Below are 15,787 nucleotides of genomic sequence, written 5' to 3'. Positions count from 1 at the left end.
TTATTTTTAAAACAATAATTGCAATAATAAAACAACAATTTCCAAAAATTTGAATATAAATGTTGAAGATCATTCCACAATATTAATTCCACACTATTACATTTTATTTTCCTAGAATTTTCTTTGAGATGTGTAAATTCTGTATTTCTTAATATTTATTTCTAAATATTTTTAGATAATTTTTTAATGAAAGGAGAATAGGTTTTAAAATTAAATGTGATCCAGCTTTTCCATGACAGGATTCTGATAGAACTCATCCGTGTCTCAAACGTGACATTTCTGACAGCAAATCTTCTTCCAACTTGTGCATAAAATGTCAGAGTCACTTTTGTGTCTCACTAATTTGCCGGGAATATGCATTTCAATTACACATCGTGGCTCGTGATACATATGTTTGCAAGATGTGCAGTTCATGGGTCATCATTGAAATGGTAATAGGGAAACGTTCAAAAAAACAAAACAGACAACTTTATTTGGCTTTGTTTAGCTGTGAATCATCTAAATATACTCATAAAGCACTGTGGGACTAAATGTGCAAATATGCATTTGAGTATTCATCTCTGTCTTCTTTCTTTTTTGAATGTGCACGTTTGCAATGCATAAGTATTTATTTGCATGTGAGCGTGTGATTGTGTGTGCCTTGAGACACAGTAACCCCTCCAAGTTGACAGCCGATTGTAAAAGGCAATATATAATTAGTCAAAAGACGTTTGGTCATAGTTGAGAGTGGCTGCGTATGAGTGGCAGCTGTGCAGGTGAGCAATAGGTAAGTGCATCTTAAATGTTAAAACGCTGTTTGCTGAATCCATTGATGTATCGCTGTTTTGATGCAGTTCTGCATTTATCCAAAAGTGCTTGTTCAAAACAGCTTAAGTTTAAAATAACATGTGGCTTATTTTGGCCAATTAAGATCACAATTCACGATAATTGCTGTTCTTCGTTGCCATTTTCACGACTGCTGTGAATTAATCTTTGGTAGACATTGCTGACAATGAATGGAAATTGTTAATGTGCTCTTTATCTTTTGTTTGTGTCCCCAATTCAACAGGCTAAACTGATATTCAAAGAAAATGTCATTGTGTTTTAATAAATGATAAAACAATTGTGAATACTGTGATTAAGAAGTCAAATAGAATTTAATATTTTTGATTAAAGGCTGACATTAAATAATAATAAATATGTAGAGGTGAAAGGATAATTTTCTATGGAGTACTACACCAAAATATTTCAGTGATTTTTATTTTTATTTTTTATATCAGTTGTCAACAATGTGACAACCTGAATTATATCAGAGTATCTGCAATGTACAGGTTTGTCACCCTTGGAGTTTAAAGAGAACGATATTTAGCGATCCTGCGTGTGCACGTATGTCTGTGGAACTTGATGCGAGGATGGAGGATCTATTATTGGCCTTAAGTCCACACCCGGCTGGAGAACAGCTGTGGGACGGTTGGAGTTGGGATGCCGGGTTTTTGGTTTAGATGTGCATAAGAGTGTGTGTGTGTGCGTGCGTGCCGGTCACAATCTGGCTTTAGCCAGACACTAGTCCCATGCCCCAAGCCCACTCACTGGCAGCACAGCTTTGCATTAAACAGTGTTCCTTCCGCATGACTTGGTAACAATACTGTGGTTTCAGCTCTCGATGGCCCCTATGAGGGGCCCACCTCCTCACCCTAGGGGCCAGTCAGCCACCCACACTGGTGTCGTTTGGGCCCCTGATTAGCACCTCACCTGGTTCTCCGAGGAGCTGGCGTCATCCCCCAGGAGCTCGTTGCGCACCTCATCACTGTAGGCAATACGTGACCTTTTCTGCAGGGGGAGGAGGAATGAGGAAGAAGGACAAAAAGAAGAAGAGAAGGGAGAAACAGAGGAGAGCAAAAAGAGAAAACAAGTGGGGAAATATGGCTTAGTACTGTTGTTGATGCAAAAACACAACAGGCATTCCTTAAGCACGAGAGCCCCCTAATGGAACTCGGTGACAAGTCATACACTTGCAGGTTGTGAGTATGTCTGCGAATGTGTCTGCGGGAGCGTGTGTGTGTGTGTGTGTGTACCCTTACAACACATGTACTGAAAACAAGCACATCTAGGTTTGTGCCCGTGACTCCCTTCCGAGGTGATCTACTGTACCTAGTGCACTTGTGCCACAGAAGTGGTGGCAAAGAGCCCCCCCCCGACCACCTTGCCCACTTAAACAAATATAAGTTGAGGGATAAAGAACCTCATCTTGTGTGCATGGAGAGGCTGTGGAACAGGGGGACAGGGGAGAGGGCCAGGGAGATGTATTATGAGGAAGTATCACTTGTCAGCGCTAAATCTTTTCTGGGGGCTGTCACCGCTGTCATCCCAGTGCAGTGGCAGGCTCTGTGATAACACCAATGCTGAGACTCAGACAGGGAATAATTCATCACCCATTGGCGGCCCATCGGATTTGGGGTTGCCTCTCTCTCTCTCTCTTTCTCTCTCTCTCTCTATCTATCTCTCTCTCTCACACACACACACACACACGTATACACACACACACACAAACCCTCTCTCACTCTCTCTCTTTCTCTGTCTCCAGATAGGCTAGAATAAGAGGGAATGCCATGTCCAAAAAAAAAAAAAAAAAGCAACCCAAAAAGACAAACACTCAGACACACACATTTCATGCACACTTCAGAGCGTGCCACCTCCGATTGTCGAAGAGTGGGCTGCCGTTGTACCGCTTGTTTACAGACGCCCGACCCATGGAAAAACAGCCTCTTGGCATGCCCTCTAAACTAAATACACACCAGCAGCAGACACAGAAAGTGTTTACTAAGCCTCCTTCGCTTTCTCTCCCTGCCTTGACAGGGTTTCTAGGTGGGCTGCAGGAGGTGGGCAAAAATCAAAGACAAATACCAGCATAGGAATGAAAATATCACTTTTTCACAACACGAATTCTTTCTATTTTCTATATTTATTTAGTTCTCGACTCTAAATAAATAAAACAAAGTAAGAGAATCAGTGGAGGAACACCAATTACCTGGTGGGGACTTTTTTTTTTCCTCAAATACAGTATTCCTTCCCAGTATCTCTTTATTATCAGTTAAAGTTTGAAGAAGCTATTGCAGTACTTTGATGGTACCTTTCTTAAGAAAAGCACAAATCAAACTTGAAAAAGCCAATTCGAACCTCAAGAGTGATGATATCAAGTTCCTTGATTGAAATAACTTTGGAACCAATCACAATCGAGCCAGTTGATTTTTTTTTTTTTTTTTTTTTTTTTTTTTTTTTTTTTTTTTTTTTTTTTTTTTTTTTTTTTTTTTTTTTTTTTTTTTTTTGTCTCTCCTCATAATCTGGAGCACTGAGTGGAAAGTCATGGCTGATGTGATTTGGTTGTTATTATCATGGTGGTGAGGGCCACAGTTCTCTGGAGTAATTACTGACTAGACGGAGGGCCTGATTGACCCAGACCACAAAACCTATTAGATAAAGAGCGCACCCAAACAATACTCAACCGCGGGGACCTAAGCTAAACCACAGAACGCCTACTGTGGGGAAAAAGAAGAAGATCTGCAGCACTGAGTCAAATAAAACACAACCGCCACCCCCTCCTTCCACACACTGGAGCACTGTGTCAAAATGTGCTGTTCAAGATGTTTTTTGTGATTGTGCCATACAACACTTGGCTCAGTTATTAAACTTTTAAGTTTCTTATAATTGTTGCAACACCCAAATTCCAAAATATATAGAAAAAAAAATATATTTTTTAAATCACACAAGTCAATTTGCTTTCTTGATGTCGCTGTGTGGTAAATATATGTGACATAAACATGCATATATAGTATAATAATAACTGGGGTTTTTTCTGTCTTCTTCATCCTTTGTTGATATCTGGAGGAAAATATATACAAAAAAATAATTAAAGTGTTCATATTCGTCGCTCTAAAATTTGTTTTGTTTATGCTGACTTTATATCTTAATACTAATGTCAACATTTTTGAGACCCATCATCTGTGCAGGGGTAAATAAGTGGTCACTTTGTTGCCGTCAGGACTTTAAAAAGGAATTTCATATTTGAGTAAAACCAGAAAGACAATAAGCATCAATTTGGAAACAGCATGTAACACTTGTACACAAGGCACACTCACACACACATATATTTGTTGCCATGAAAACACCCACATATTCCATTTAAGTCGAGTTTCATCTTAAAGAGCTGCAGTGCAACTTAGGGGGAAAGATGACTTCACCAGTAATTGAGACGAGGAAGCCTGGGAGAAGCATTGATTTGAATGTTAAGGCTTACGTCGCCTTCAAACTATATGCAGGGTTTTTTTGGTATTTCTAAATAGCTGTCTGTTACAGATGAATGTATGAAGCGTTTTCTGCAATGAGAGCAGTGAAGATAACAAAGAAAGTATAAAGAATGGAAAATGTCATTGAAATGAAAGTGTTGCCGCTACTTCCCCTGTTCCTACAGTATACACTCCAGTTTTTGGATTCCCCCTCTGGAAAACAACAGATTCCTGAGTGATTACTACTGCTCATTTGATGTAAAACATAAACAGCTGTGCAATATCGACTGCCTAATACAGTAGCAGATTATGATTTTGAGTTAGGATTTTTGCACAAATAATAATAAAAAAAAGCTAAGTGACAACAGGGATCACTCTTGAGGTCAGGAAAGTAGATATCTTCTATTCTATGAAGACAAGTGAAGTTACAGTATGTAACTGCAATGAGAGACTGAGGTCCGCATCCTAAGACAAAACCACCTAATCAGGCTTTGTAATCTAAAAAAGACTGAGCGCTTTCAGAAGATACCTTATTGCTCAGAGAAGAAAAAGAGGGAGCTTTTTTTTAAATCCTTTTGAAAGGTCTGTCTTTTGTCACTTTTTTAATCTTGGGTGAGAGTTTGCTTCTATTCCCGGAAGCACACAAGAGAAGTACAAAGGTACATCTTAACTTTATGCAAAGTGGCCTGCCTTTTAAAACTCTACACATCCCGTCAAATGCAGCGATGGAGGTGCTGGTGTCCTGTCAAAAACACACATTTTACCTCTGTTGACATGGACAGCAGAAGAAAAAAAAACACTCTTCTTTACCCATCAAAATGTAATTACATATGCATGCATAACAATTCATATCAGATATGCTAATCAGGCTGGCATAATCCTCTAAGCAGCAAATGATATTTATTTAATTATAGCTAATATATGGATCTTTTCTTTGTGTACAGTTTCTTTCTACTATATATGGGCATGCATGTGTATATATTGTCTGAATTAACGTGGATTTTTAAGTTGCTTCATAGTTCAGAAAGAAGAAAGTAAATCTTTAAAAACATCTGTTTACAGAAAGTGTATCAATAATTGCAAAACAGTGACCTTTCCTAATTTCAAGCGGTCGACAATAACAATAGCCTTTGTAATGTAAAAGTTCCATATCTACAAAAAGAGAAAATTCACAATAATTAAAATCAAATAAACAGAGATTTATACACACATTTCAATGCCCTCCAACACTTCTCCTTGCTTTTTTTGCCCCGTGCAATGAGTGATACAAGGACAAGCGCAAATTATTGTGGCGCCTGGAACGCTGAAAAATGTAAACAGTTCATTAGATGGGAAATAAAAGGCGTAAAAATACCCAGGGGCAGAGTGTAATGAGGGGCCCTGAAGTTCCTCTGCAGATGCTTTTTCCTCTACTTTCCCAAGCTTTTCCTTTACGCCCAGCACACACGGCTGGTGGCATAGCATGAAGAGTAATTAACCATATTCAATTTACAATACTATGTTCCATTACAGGCTTTTTCACCAGCAGGAGAGTGGCAGGGCATTTCCAGATTTAGACCTAATAATACTCATGTCCAGCTCTATGTGGTTGTCTGAAACTAGTATTTAAACCTTTTATTTTCCTGACCATCAGAGCTACTCCTTCAAAACAATCATTTTAAAAATAACTTTCAGGTTGGCACCTTTAAAATCCTTAAGAGAAATACAAAAGTCTAAAGTCAGCAATGACATGACAATAAAGTTGGAATAAAATGCATCTATGTTCTTGAAAATGTGTGCTAAACTCAAAAGGTTATCTATATCATTTCCTTTCCTCCCCCTGCTGTGATATTTTCCCAGGTGATGTGTGGACCAGTGCCAGCAGGTCCCACTCTGGTTTCCCCCCACAAGCGGGGGCAGAGGTGGACTGATGCGGCATGGCGTTAAAAAGGAAGCTGAGACCTTTAAGCAGGCACAAGTATCACAACAGCATCTTAAATAATGCATCTCTGCTTGGCAGGGGTTTAACACAGACACGCGCACACCCGGCACAAAGGAAAACAAACACACACACAAATTGTTGTCTAGTCTTCAACTCTCCTTTAACACAAACAAAATCGGGAGAGGTTGTTCAATTAAGTAAGTGCTTTTCTTTAATGCATCTGATATATTATCAGACAAAGGCAAGTAGCTACAACTGGGATTGTCACAGGAGGGTGTCATTTGTGCCTTTGTTTTATTGTGGTCTTTGGTGCCATCGAATCCTCCACTTCTGACTGTTGTGTGTGTGCTTTGTGTAAGCGTACGCGTGCGCGTGGGCTACTGTGTGAAAGGCGGAGGCTCCCACAAGCCTTTGCATTGCCGGGGAAAACCTCCTTTAGAGAACGTACGCACGCACGCGACATATGTGAACAGTAGCCCGGTGTGTGTTCTCTCCCCTAATAGAAGTGCAGCAGTGGTGGAGAAGCCGGAGCCTTAGATAACAGCATGGGGCCTCTCATTAGCTCACAGGTTGGTGCTTTGGTGGCTTCTACGTACGCGGCATTGTGTTCCACTTCCATGAAAAACCTCAAGGAGTCTCAGAAAAGCGGTTGTCGAAAACACAAATAAAGGTGAATGATCAACCAAGGCAAGGTAATAAATGAACGTGCGACACATCTACAACAGGTATGAGAGACTTTTTTTTTTTTTTTTTTTTTTTAGGGTGACAGAGGGTATCAGCTTCAAATGGATGATATGTCAAAGAAAAACAAAAACAGACGTGGCCAAAGAAAACTGTGAAAAAACTTTTCTTAATTAGTTTAATTCCATAAAAAAACTGAAACCTTAATTCCTATTTTAGCATAATATCACTGAGTCTATCAGATTTTTATATTAGGCCACAAATAAACAGGATTTTATCTCTGTGGGGGAAATACCTAGCCTCTCGCTGGTGAAAAGAGTATGTTATTCTGATATGGGCCTTTCATGCTTGTACCTCTGTGATACCTGGTGGTGTATTTCTCTGTCAAAGTCATTTCTATTGCTAAGTACAGCCGAGATCAGTCAATAAGCCTAACGACTGTACCCACAAAGCGAGAGGCCGAGAGGCGGCAAGAGACGAGAGAGTTGGGGGGGGGAGGTTGCAAGTGAACTCCAAACAAAAAGAGCAAATTCGAGGAGGGCTTTGATTGAAGAAGCGCCATATACTTTTTGAAGGCCGAGGGATCATCTCTCAATGGTTATTTCTTTAAGGCATGAGGGCCCGATTAAACCCAATATTAAAATATGGAGGCGCTTCTAATGAAAAATCAAAGGCCCCGTTTCCCTTCCCACACCCCCATCCTTCCATCTCTTTCTCCCTCCTTCTCTCATGTTCTGTCAGGTTTTCTCCCCTAGCCTGTGGTTGTGTAGGAGGGGACAGAGAGAGAGACTGAAAGTATGAAAAGAAAGAAAGAAAGAAGAGAGCAAGGGAAGGAAAGAGAGAAAATGGGGAAAGAGGGAGGGTTATAGAGATGAGGGACCTAGGTGCTGGTGGTGCAAAACAGAGACAGACAGCATTGGTTGGAGGAGTAAATCAATAGAGCAGAGCCATCGGGGAGGCGGGCAGCCAGGGCAAGGAGAGGAGAGGAGAGGGGGAACCAGCACAGGGGCTCGGGCTCCGATCACAACGCTGGCTTCTGGCGTGCAGTGGGGAATAAAGTGGGCCTCCCCGGGTCAGCACCAGAGAAAAAGGTGAGATTAGAGGAAAGTGGAGGAGGGATTTTCACAGAGTGAAGGTGGGAGGGGTGGTAGAGGTGGGTGTTGGGAGGATGACGAGGAGAGGAAAAAGTGTGTGTGGAGGAGGTGGGGGGTGTCGGTGGTGGGGGTGTTAGGAGATGTGCATTGCAGGATACCTGGCAAGCCAGGGACCAACCGGCCCATTAGCCTGTGGCTACCTACATATGGTTCACTGAACCCTCTGCTGAGAAGAGCTCCTCTCCTATCAGTCTTCCCATCTTTTTTAAAGAAAGAAATACCTTCACTTTTAACCCTTTCTCTGCTTTGGAAGGAGGTTCACTCCTGACCTCGATTTATGATTCATTTTTGTTTGATGTCTATTCTTGGAGTGTTATCTAAAATTGAAAATGTAATAAAAAAAAAATGAAAAAAAAAGAAAACCTAGACACAAAGGGAGAAGAGTCGGGCCTGCTGAGCATGTGCGTGTGCGCGTCCGTCAGTGGACACGCACAGAAGACTATCTCCTTCAGTGCTTTGCCTTTTCTTGTAATGTGACCATTGTTGGCGCTGAATAGCCCGCTCATTAGCATAAGAATACAGCAGCACATATAGGGACTTAGCCAGATCATTATCTCTATATATTTATGTATACTTTGTTATTTCACTAGCCGGAACACATTCAAATGCTGATGAGGCCAGTAAGGCCCCCCTCCAAAGCCCTTCCAACATGTGCCCTCCTGAACTTCCCAATACACTTAGCAGTTTCCTGGGAGTCTGCAGGTTTTGTACTGGAATTTGCAACAGTGGTTCAAAAATTATGAGAAATAGCCAAGTGAAGGCTACGGCGAAGACCTGCTTACACCTCTTAATCGGATTTAAAAAACAAATGCATACAGCAAATAGTGTTCGCTATATTCAAATCAGGAATAAACAGCAGAGTTGAATAATTAACACACAACAATCTGCGGTTCATTCGTTAAAAAAAAAAGTAGCAGTAAATATAAAAAGGACTGCTGCTGCAAAGTAAAAATTACACATATAACAGTTTTAATAAGCCATTTGATAATTTGATTGTTTTTGTTTTATTAAAAAGGCAGCAGATTTTTTTTTGTTCCTACTGGGAATTGTTGGCCATTTGATACCAGCACTTAAAGCAGAGAATGTGTGAAACGGGTCACTTCTGAATAAAAGTGCACAAAGACAAAAATGTGCAAAAAGTTTGACAATGCAGAACAAACAAGTGCTCTGTGGTGATGAGGGCAATAAAACTAAAGAGTTTAGTCTCACTGCAGGAGTAGGCTGATGCTCTAATGGTGGCCAATCTCTGGGATAATTGAAAAAAAAAAGAAAAAGAAAAAGTAATTCATCTTCCACAATGTAATTCTGATCAAGGCCACAGCCAGATTCCACTGCAGGCTTCAAAAACAGCAGAGAAAAGGCAAAACTGTTGGTCGCTGAGAGCAAAAACACGATCCCTTTCTTTCCGGCACACTCCCTCATTAGAAACACTTAGGATGAGAGGAAGAAACTAAGTTTAATTGTGTGTCTGCATGTGTGTGCCTGTTTGTGTATGAAGGGGGTGTGAGCCGGGGTTAAAACATTTGTAAACATGGCACTTTAACTATGAAGAAACGCTAGTCAAGATGCAATATGAAAAAAAAAAAACTCTTCCTCTATTTACCCCTTTCCTGACTCTTGCTTTCTCTGAGGCTTACTTATTAAAAAGCAAATGCCACTGCCTAAAATACAGAGGAAAAACACAGACCCAATGATTCATAATATATTTCATAAATACTTCATGAATCCCTTCACCATACTTAAGCCAGTCTGGCAAAAAAAGAAAACATTGTCACCTATTCTAGTACCCGCTTGTCAGCACATCACTGGGGAGTGGGTGTCACATGTCACTTCTGGTTTACACTACTGCGTGGGACAGGCTCAGTGCACGGAAATCGGGGGTAGGACAGAAAGAAGAACAGAAGGAAAAGTGAAGGGGAGGTGGAAAGGGGAGTAAAGAGAGGGAGGAGGGGAAGGGGGAGGAAGGGGGTGTTATCATATCATCGCCCCATGTCTTTATATTTTCCCCCTTATTATCTTTGGCCCCCACTCACTCCAGTCACTCAATCACACAAGCCCTGAGGACAGCGAGGGGACCTGGGAGGGCCTTCGCTTCATGGCAGACTCAGCCAGACAAGCGTCTGAAAGCTATACTGATCACTGTCAGTGTGTGTGGAAGTACGGCGACTTTGGAGGGGCCAGGAGAGATAAGCGAGAGAGGAAACGATCGCGTGGAAGGATAACGGCCAAATTTGCACACTGCCAAACAAAACCTGTGCTCCAGGCATAATGCAGATACCCGTTCCATACAGACAAGTGTTAACATAAAGAGACGGAGAGGGAGTTGGGGGTGATCTGCTTACAAATTACAGGATATGTGGTTCCTGCAAGTCGACTACTGACAAGGACTCATCTTGTTAACGACCGTAAAACTCATAAGGATGACAGGAAAGCAAATGACCCCAAAATTTATTCCCACATGTCTGTCTGGGATACTCATCCTAATACTTTATCATATCTTTAAAATGGTTGGCAAACATATTTCTGTGCAAAAAAAATCAGGTCTCGTTGAAATAAAGTTAACACCAGTGTAAGACTGGCCAGCATGGTTTCAGTTTTATTACTTCCAGTGGTCATTAATGGTGCTAATAACTTACTTAATGACTCTAAAGTGTTAACTTGAACATAGACTGTTATAGCAGCAGTAGAAAAATGGAGTTGAAGACTTGTATAATCCACTATTCATGCTCAACTGCCATTGCATCTGGTTGACAACATGCTATACATGTCACAGAGTGAAAACGATTACTTATTAATTAGTCACTGTGTAGGAAGGATCAAACAAACAACATTTTTCAGAGTTGGTTTGACATTAGCGTCTTATATAATTTAAACCTAACATATCTATACATTTTATTCGCTAAAGAGTAACAAAAAGAATTAATTCTGGTTTGTGCGTCACTCATGTTTTTCATCCTTTTGTCCTTATTGTGACACTGTCCTTCAACCCAGGTTTGACCCACTGCTGCCACTGCACCATCAAACCAATAAAAAATGTTTTTTAACACGACGGACAAAAGGCTAATCCGCAAATGAATCCCATCTTCGTGTTCATAAAGAAGACATGCAAAAGCCTCCAATGCCACAAATCCACAAAGGGCTCGAGGAAGACATACTGCGCACAACAACTTCCAAATGAAAGACGTATTTCATAAGTAGAAAAGCAGATCTATTTGTTTACATCTCAGCTCAGAGGAAGTATACAGAAAAAAATCCCTGTCAATTGAGGGACTCCTTTTAAAAGTGGTTATGAGTGATTAGACTTTGGTGTCATTGATGGGTTGTTAGGCAACAAACCATGAAAAGAGTCAATCTGTCTTTACTCCTCTGAGTTTAATAAGAGCAAGTAAGCCAAGGCAACCTAAGGCGATTTAAAGTGTCTAACATCCAACTAATGTCGGTCTGTCATGTTGTCTGTTTGCAGGAGTCATCATAATGAGGACAGGGGGCAAACAACAGGAACCCCTCAAGATGGATTACAACAAGGCTAATTTATAATCACTATTAGTGTGCTTCTAGCGTGGAAAGTACAGTCCTACAGTCCATCAAAACCTAAATCTCAACATAATTATCAGCATCTGGTTTATAAAATCAAATTTATGTCAGAGCTTCTTAAGACGACGATACGACTTTGTAATAAATGACTTTGCAAACTCTTCTTTCCCCACTTAGGTTGCTAAGTGTGCTAAACATAATGATTTAATGGCCACTGTCAGCTGTATAGTCTCCACAACCTTGAATTGTCCATGACCACCAATTTAAAAAAAAAAAAAAAAAAAAAAAAAATCAGCATGAACATTCATTCATTACATAAATGAAGGGCACTCTCACCCTCATCTATTTGGCCTGTGTTCTCGGTGAAGAGTAAATAACAGTTCCCACACTAGAAAAGAAAGCATTCACATAGACACAATACCCTATACTTTCTAAGGTATTTTTTTTTAAAAACAGAAAAATGTTAATTCATTGCCAGTGATAAACTGACCGTGGACGACCCTCAGATGGAGAGGCAACAAATAGCTCTGTGGTTTGGAATAAGGAGTAGAGGCTTATGGAAAACTTCTGATAGTATTCTTACTGGCAACTAAACCATGTAGAGCTGAGCTGTATGTTTTTAAGTCAAGAGTCATTCATTAGTTCTTTCACAACAAGTCCATTTATTCTGACACGTTGGGATCAAATAAGAATCATGAGTTACAGAAGTTTGTCTTGGCCTCAACAGAGTCGTCTTCACTTTTGATACACATCCAATCTGATGAATAACTGATCTTGTTTGTGTTTCCATATTTCAAATCAAACCATTTCTCCTCAATCACAAGATGCTCTTGAAAGGTCCAATATGCCAGTTCATTAAGTACAGCACTCAGTGTTTGCCCCAACTGACAGCTACATTTCAAGTTATCTGCAGAAGGTCATACCACTTATGAAATTGATATACAGAGATTTAAAAAAAAAGAAAAAAGAAAAAGAAGGAAAATCAAGAGATAAAAAGTGGAATCAGTACCAACGGCTTTTTTATTCAGTTCACCTCAGTGTACCTGGCAAATAAACTGTTCAATATTTCAAGGTTGGCTCAGTCTTTGGAAATGCATTAATTATCTCCCTGGGCGGACACTAGGAGGCATTCCATCGAAAGGTTTTTATTAAAAGGAAAAGGCAGTACAGACATCGTACTTGACCATGACTGTTACTCCAAACAATAACCCATTAGACAATTAGAAATTAGGCAATGTCCGTTATAGCCCTGTGACAGTTGGCCTTGTGATTCAATATCAGAAAAACTCAGGCGAGATCAACTATCACAATATCAATAATGGAATAAATTAAGTTAGGAATGACGAAGAAAAACCATTCCATCATAATGTGAAAGTTTGCTGAATAGGTTTCTTTTGAAGTGATGTTCTGTACTCCAGGTGAATCAAAAATGTGACAGTATCACATTTTTCACATCTCGTAATAACTTGGATTATGTACAGTGATAACATATTTACAAATAAAATGTAATCATATAAAGACTGGGTAATCATATATTTTTCAAAAGGAATACTGGTGCTTGGCCAATGAATGATATCTCCATGGACCTTGATGAAGAATATTATGACAAGAATAGCTTTTTATTTTGAACTGACGTTGATCTAACAAAATTCATCCTGCTACCAAAGAATTACCCAATGACTGCCTTGACCATTACTGGCACCAATTCACACCTTATGTCTTGTGTTCAAAGTGTTCAACAACAAAACTTGGGAAAGTTATTTAATGACTATCAATTAACCAGTCAAGGATCCTTGAACACAAAGCCTCTCACAAGTATTTTTGTTATTACAAAAGGCAAAGAAAGAAAGAAAGAAAGAAAGAAAGAAAGAAAGAAAGAAAGAAAGAAAGAAAGAAAGAAAGAAAGAAAGAGAATCACTTCTTTAAGCACAACTGACATCTAATGTCAGAAAGATTAAGTAGGAAAGGACATGTGAGAGAAATGTTTATAATGTCATTTCAAAAAGACATTCCACTTTGGAGCATTGTTTAGCTGAGTTGGTAGAGCAGCCGCCCCATGTACAACATGTCGCAGCGGCCCAGGGTTCGAATCTGACCTGCAAGCCCTTTGCTGAGTGTCATTCCCCCTATCTCTCTCCACATTTCTGTCACGGTTCAGCTGCATCTATACAATAAAGCTTGAAAAAGGCCAAAAAAATATCTTTAAAAAAAATAAATAAATAAAAAGGCATTCCACTTTGCTGAGGAGGCATTAATTCATTCACATTTTGTTTGGCTTCCATAATTAACATTAAGAAAACGACTGCGTGAACTACAGAAAATACATTAAGTTGGAAGTCTGACTACTATATGACACTTTGTATTAAATGGGCTTTCTCCACAAGGACATTTTTCATAACATTATTTTCAATCTCAATTACAAAGCATAAAGGGTGAGGTCATGCTTAATAATAAGTGGAAGGATTTATCATAGCAAGTCCACTCATACATTAGAAAAGCAACGTAATTGGTAAATGTGCTCAATATTGTCTTTGTCGTATACCTTAAGCAGGATAAATTCTTAGAGCAATACCGCCATCTGCTGCACAAAGGCATCAACAACCGAATCATACTGACCTCAAAGTCTCTCCACACACCGTGTTATCTATGAAACACAGTTAAGAGGGACTTCAAAACACTGCAGATTTGAGATTAGGTACTGATAAAATAAGATGCAGATTCAAGTAATAACTTTAAGAAGACAGAATGTTCTAAACTAAGTGGTTTGTAACTAATGTGAAGTACTGACAGTGAATTTAGTGATGCAAGTTTCATATTTGTGATGTCACATGTATTTAACAATCTGGAAGGTTTGACACAGTTGTTTCTGTTTTTCCCATCATTAAAAAGGTGTTTAAGTTAATTTAGTTAAGACACATCCTTAAAAAAGGACCGATGTGTTGGATTTAGGGGCATCTGGTTGTGTAGATACTGATTGCAACCTCCCCGTCTCACCCTCTCCTTGTATGAAGGAGAAACTACGGTAGCCGCTAAATGTGCGACAAACTTTGTGTCCTAATTCGAGCCAGTGTTAAGTTTGTCCATTCTGTGCTAATACAGTTCAATATAGAGGAGTCCATGGGAGAGGACCCGTGGGATATGTAGATATAAAAAGGTTCATTTTAAAGGGAAATAAAAACATAATAATTCTTATTTCCAGGTGATTATACAAGAATGAAAACATAATTACACATATTAGTCAACTTCTGCCATATTCTGTAGATAGAAACCCCTAAATCTTACATACTCCTACAGTTACCTTTAACTGTAGGTTCACTGAGACCTGCGTGAGACTAATAATATATCCGATCTACTCAACATATTCAAGCAGAGAGCGAACAATACAACATGGAACCGCTTTGAAAAGGGCGAGAAAGGAAGGGGCTTTGATATTAAAAATATGTACTGACAACAGAGAAGACACCACCACGAGTTTCCAGGACTGACAAAACCACCTAACAATCTCCGAGTTGGTTTATGACAGCTTCTGACATCCCGTCATGCTCATGTCATAGGCATCACACATTTGCAATTAGCGTGGTACATAATTTGAGTCACATCCACAAAAAAATGGATTGTGTTCCGTGAGAGACACAGCAGACGTCTGCAGACCCCCACCTTCCCTACTGGGATGGACCAAAGGTGGCCCTTTGAAGATGCTGGCTCTGTTTACCCGATAGATTTCATTAAATTAAGCTTACGTTAGGCCTCTTCTTTGCCTGATCAAAGCTGCTGCTAAGAGCCATGCCACCCTGCTTCCCCTGACTTGAACAAGCCGACTCCATCAAATAGGATTTTCATTGTCCTTTTTTATTTTTTTTCACTCTCTGACTTTTTTTCTGGTCAGGCTGGCATCCCCTTTTGCTGCTGCAATGCCCATTTGCCACGACCCAGCAACTTTAAGACCCCTACTGTCCCCTCTATTATCACAATGAAGCTGTCAGCCAGGCCAACAAAGCGGAATCTCATATATACACCTTTGGGATGCCCGTTTGATAAGTTGTCTTCCTGGATGAAATGGCTGGGTTACTAAGGTCGACTAGGGCCCTGTCTGGAAAGGAGCAGGAATGAGGTCTCAAGCTGGCACACCGGTGGTAGGAAGACTTCAAACCACGGGTGAATGGGAGGATGAGAGAGCAGGTTAAGGGGGGAGACACCCGTGGGAGGCCAGTAGGGGGTGGGGTTAGAGGGGAGAT

General features: G+C 40.1%; 1 protein-coding gene across 5 annotated transcripts in view; it reads right to left on the bottom strand.

Moving 5' to 3' along the window:
* vti1a (vesicle transport through interaction with t-SNAREs 1A) overlaps window positions 1–15,787 on the bottom strand; it is a 116,270-nt gene that overhangs the window by 90,947 nt on the left and 9,536 nt on the right. For all 5 annotated transcript variants that reach the window (XR_003463985.1, XM_019264777.2, XM_010747650.3 and 2 more), the window contains exon 4: window positions 1,732–1,809. Coding sequence is in view for 4 of the 5 variants with exons in the window: in XM_019264777.2 (XP_019120322.1) it covers window positions 1,732–1,809 (78 nt within the window). In the remaining variant the exon portion in view is untranslated. The remainder of the gene's footprint in view (window positions 1–1,731; window positions 1,810–15,787) is intronic.

This window comes from Larimichthys crocea, chromosome XVI (assembly GCF_000972845.2).
Source record: "Larimichthys crocea isolate SSNF chromosome XVI, L_crocea_2.0, whole genome shotgun sequence".
NCBI lineage: Eukaryota > Metazoa > Chordata > Actinopteri > Sciaenidae > Larimichthys > Larimichthys crocea.
The sequence above is the reverse complement of the archived record's forward strand: the minus strand, read 5'-3'. Positions and strand labels throughout refer to the sequence as shown.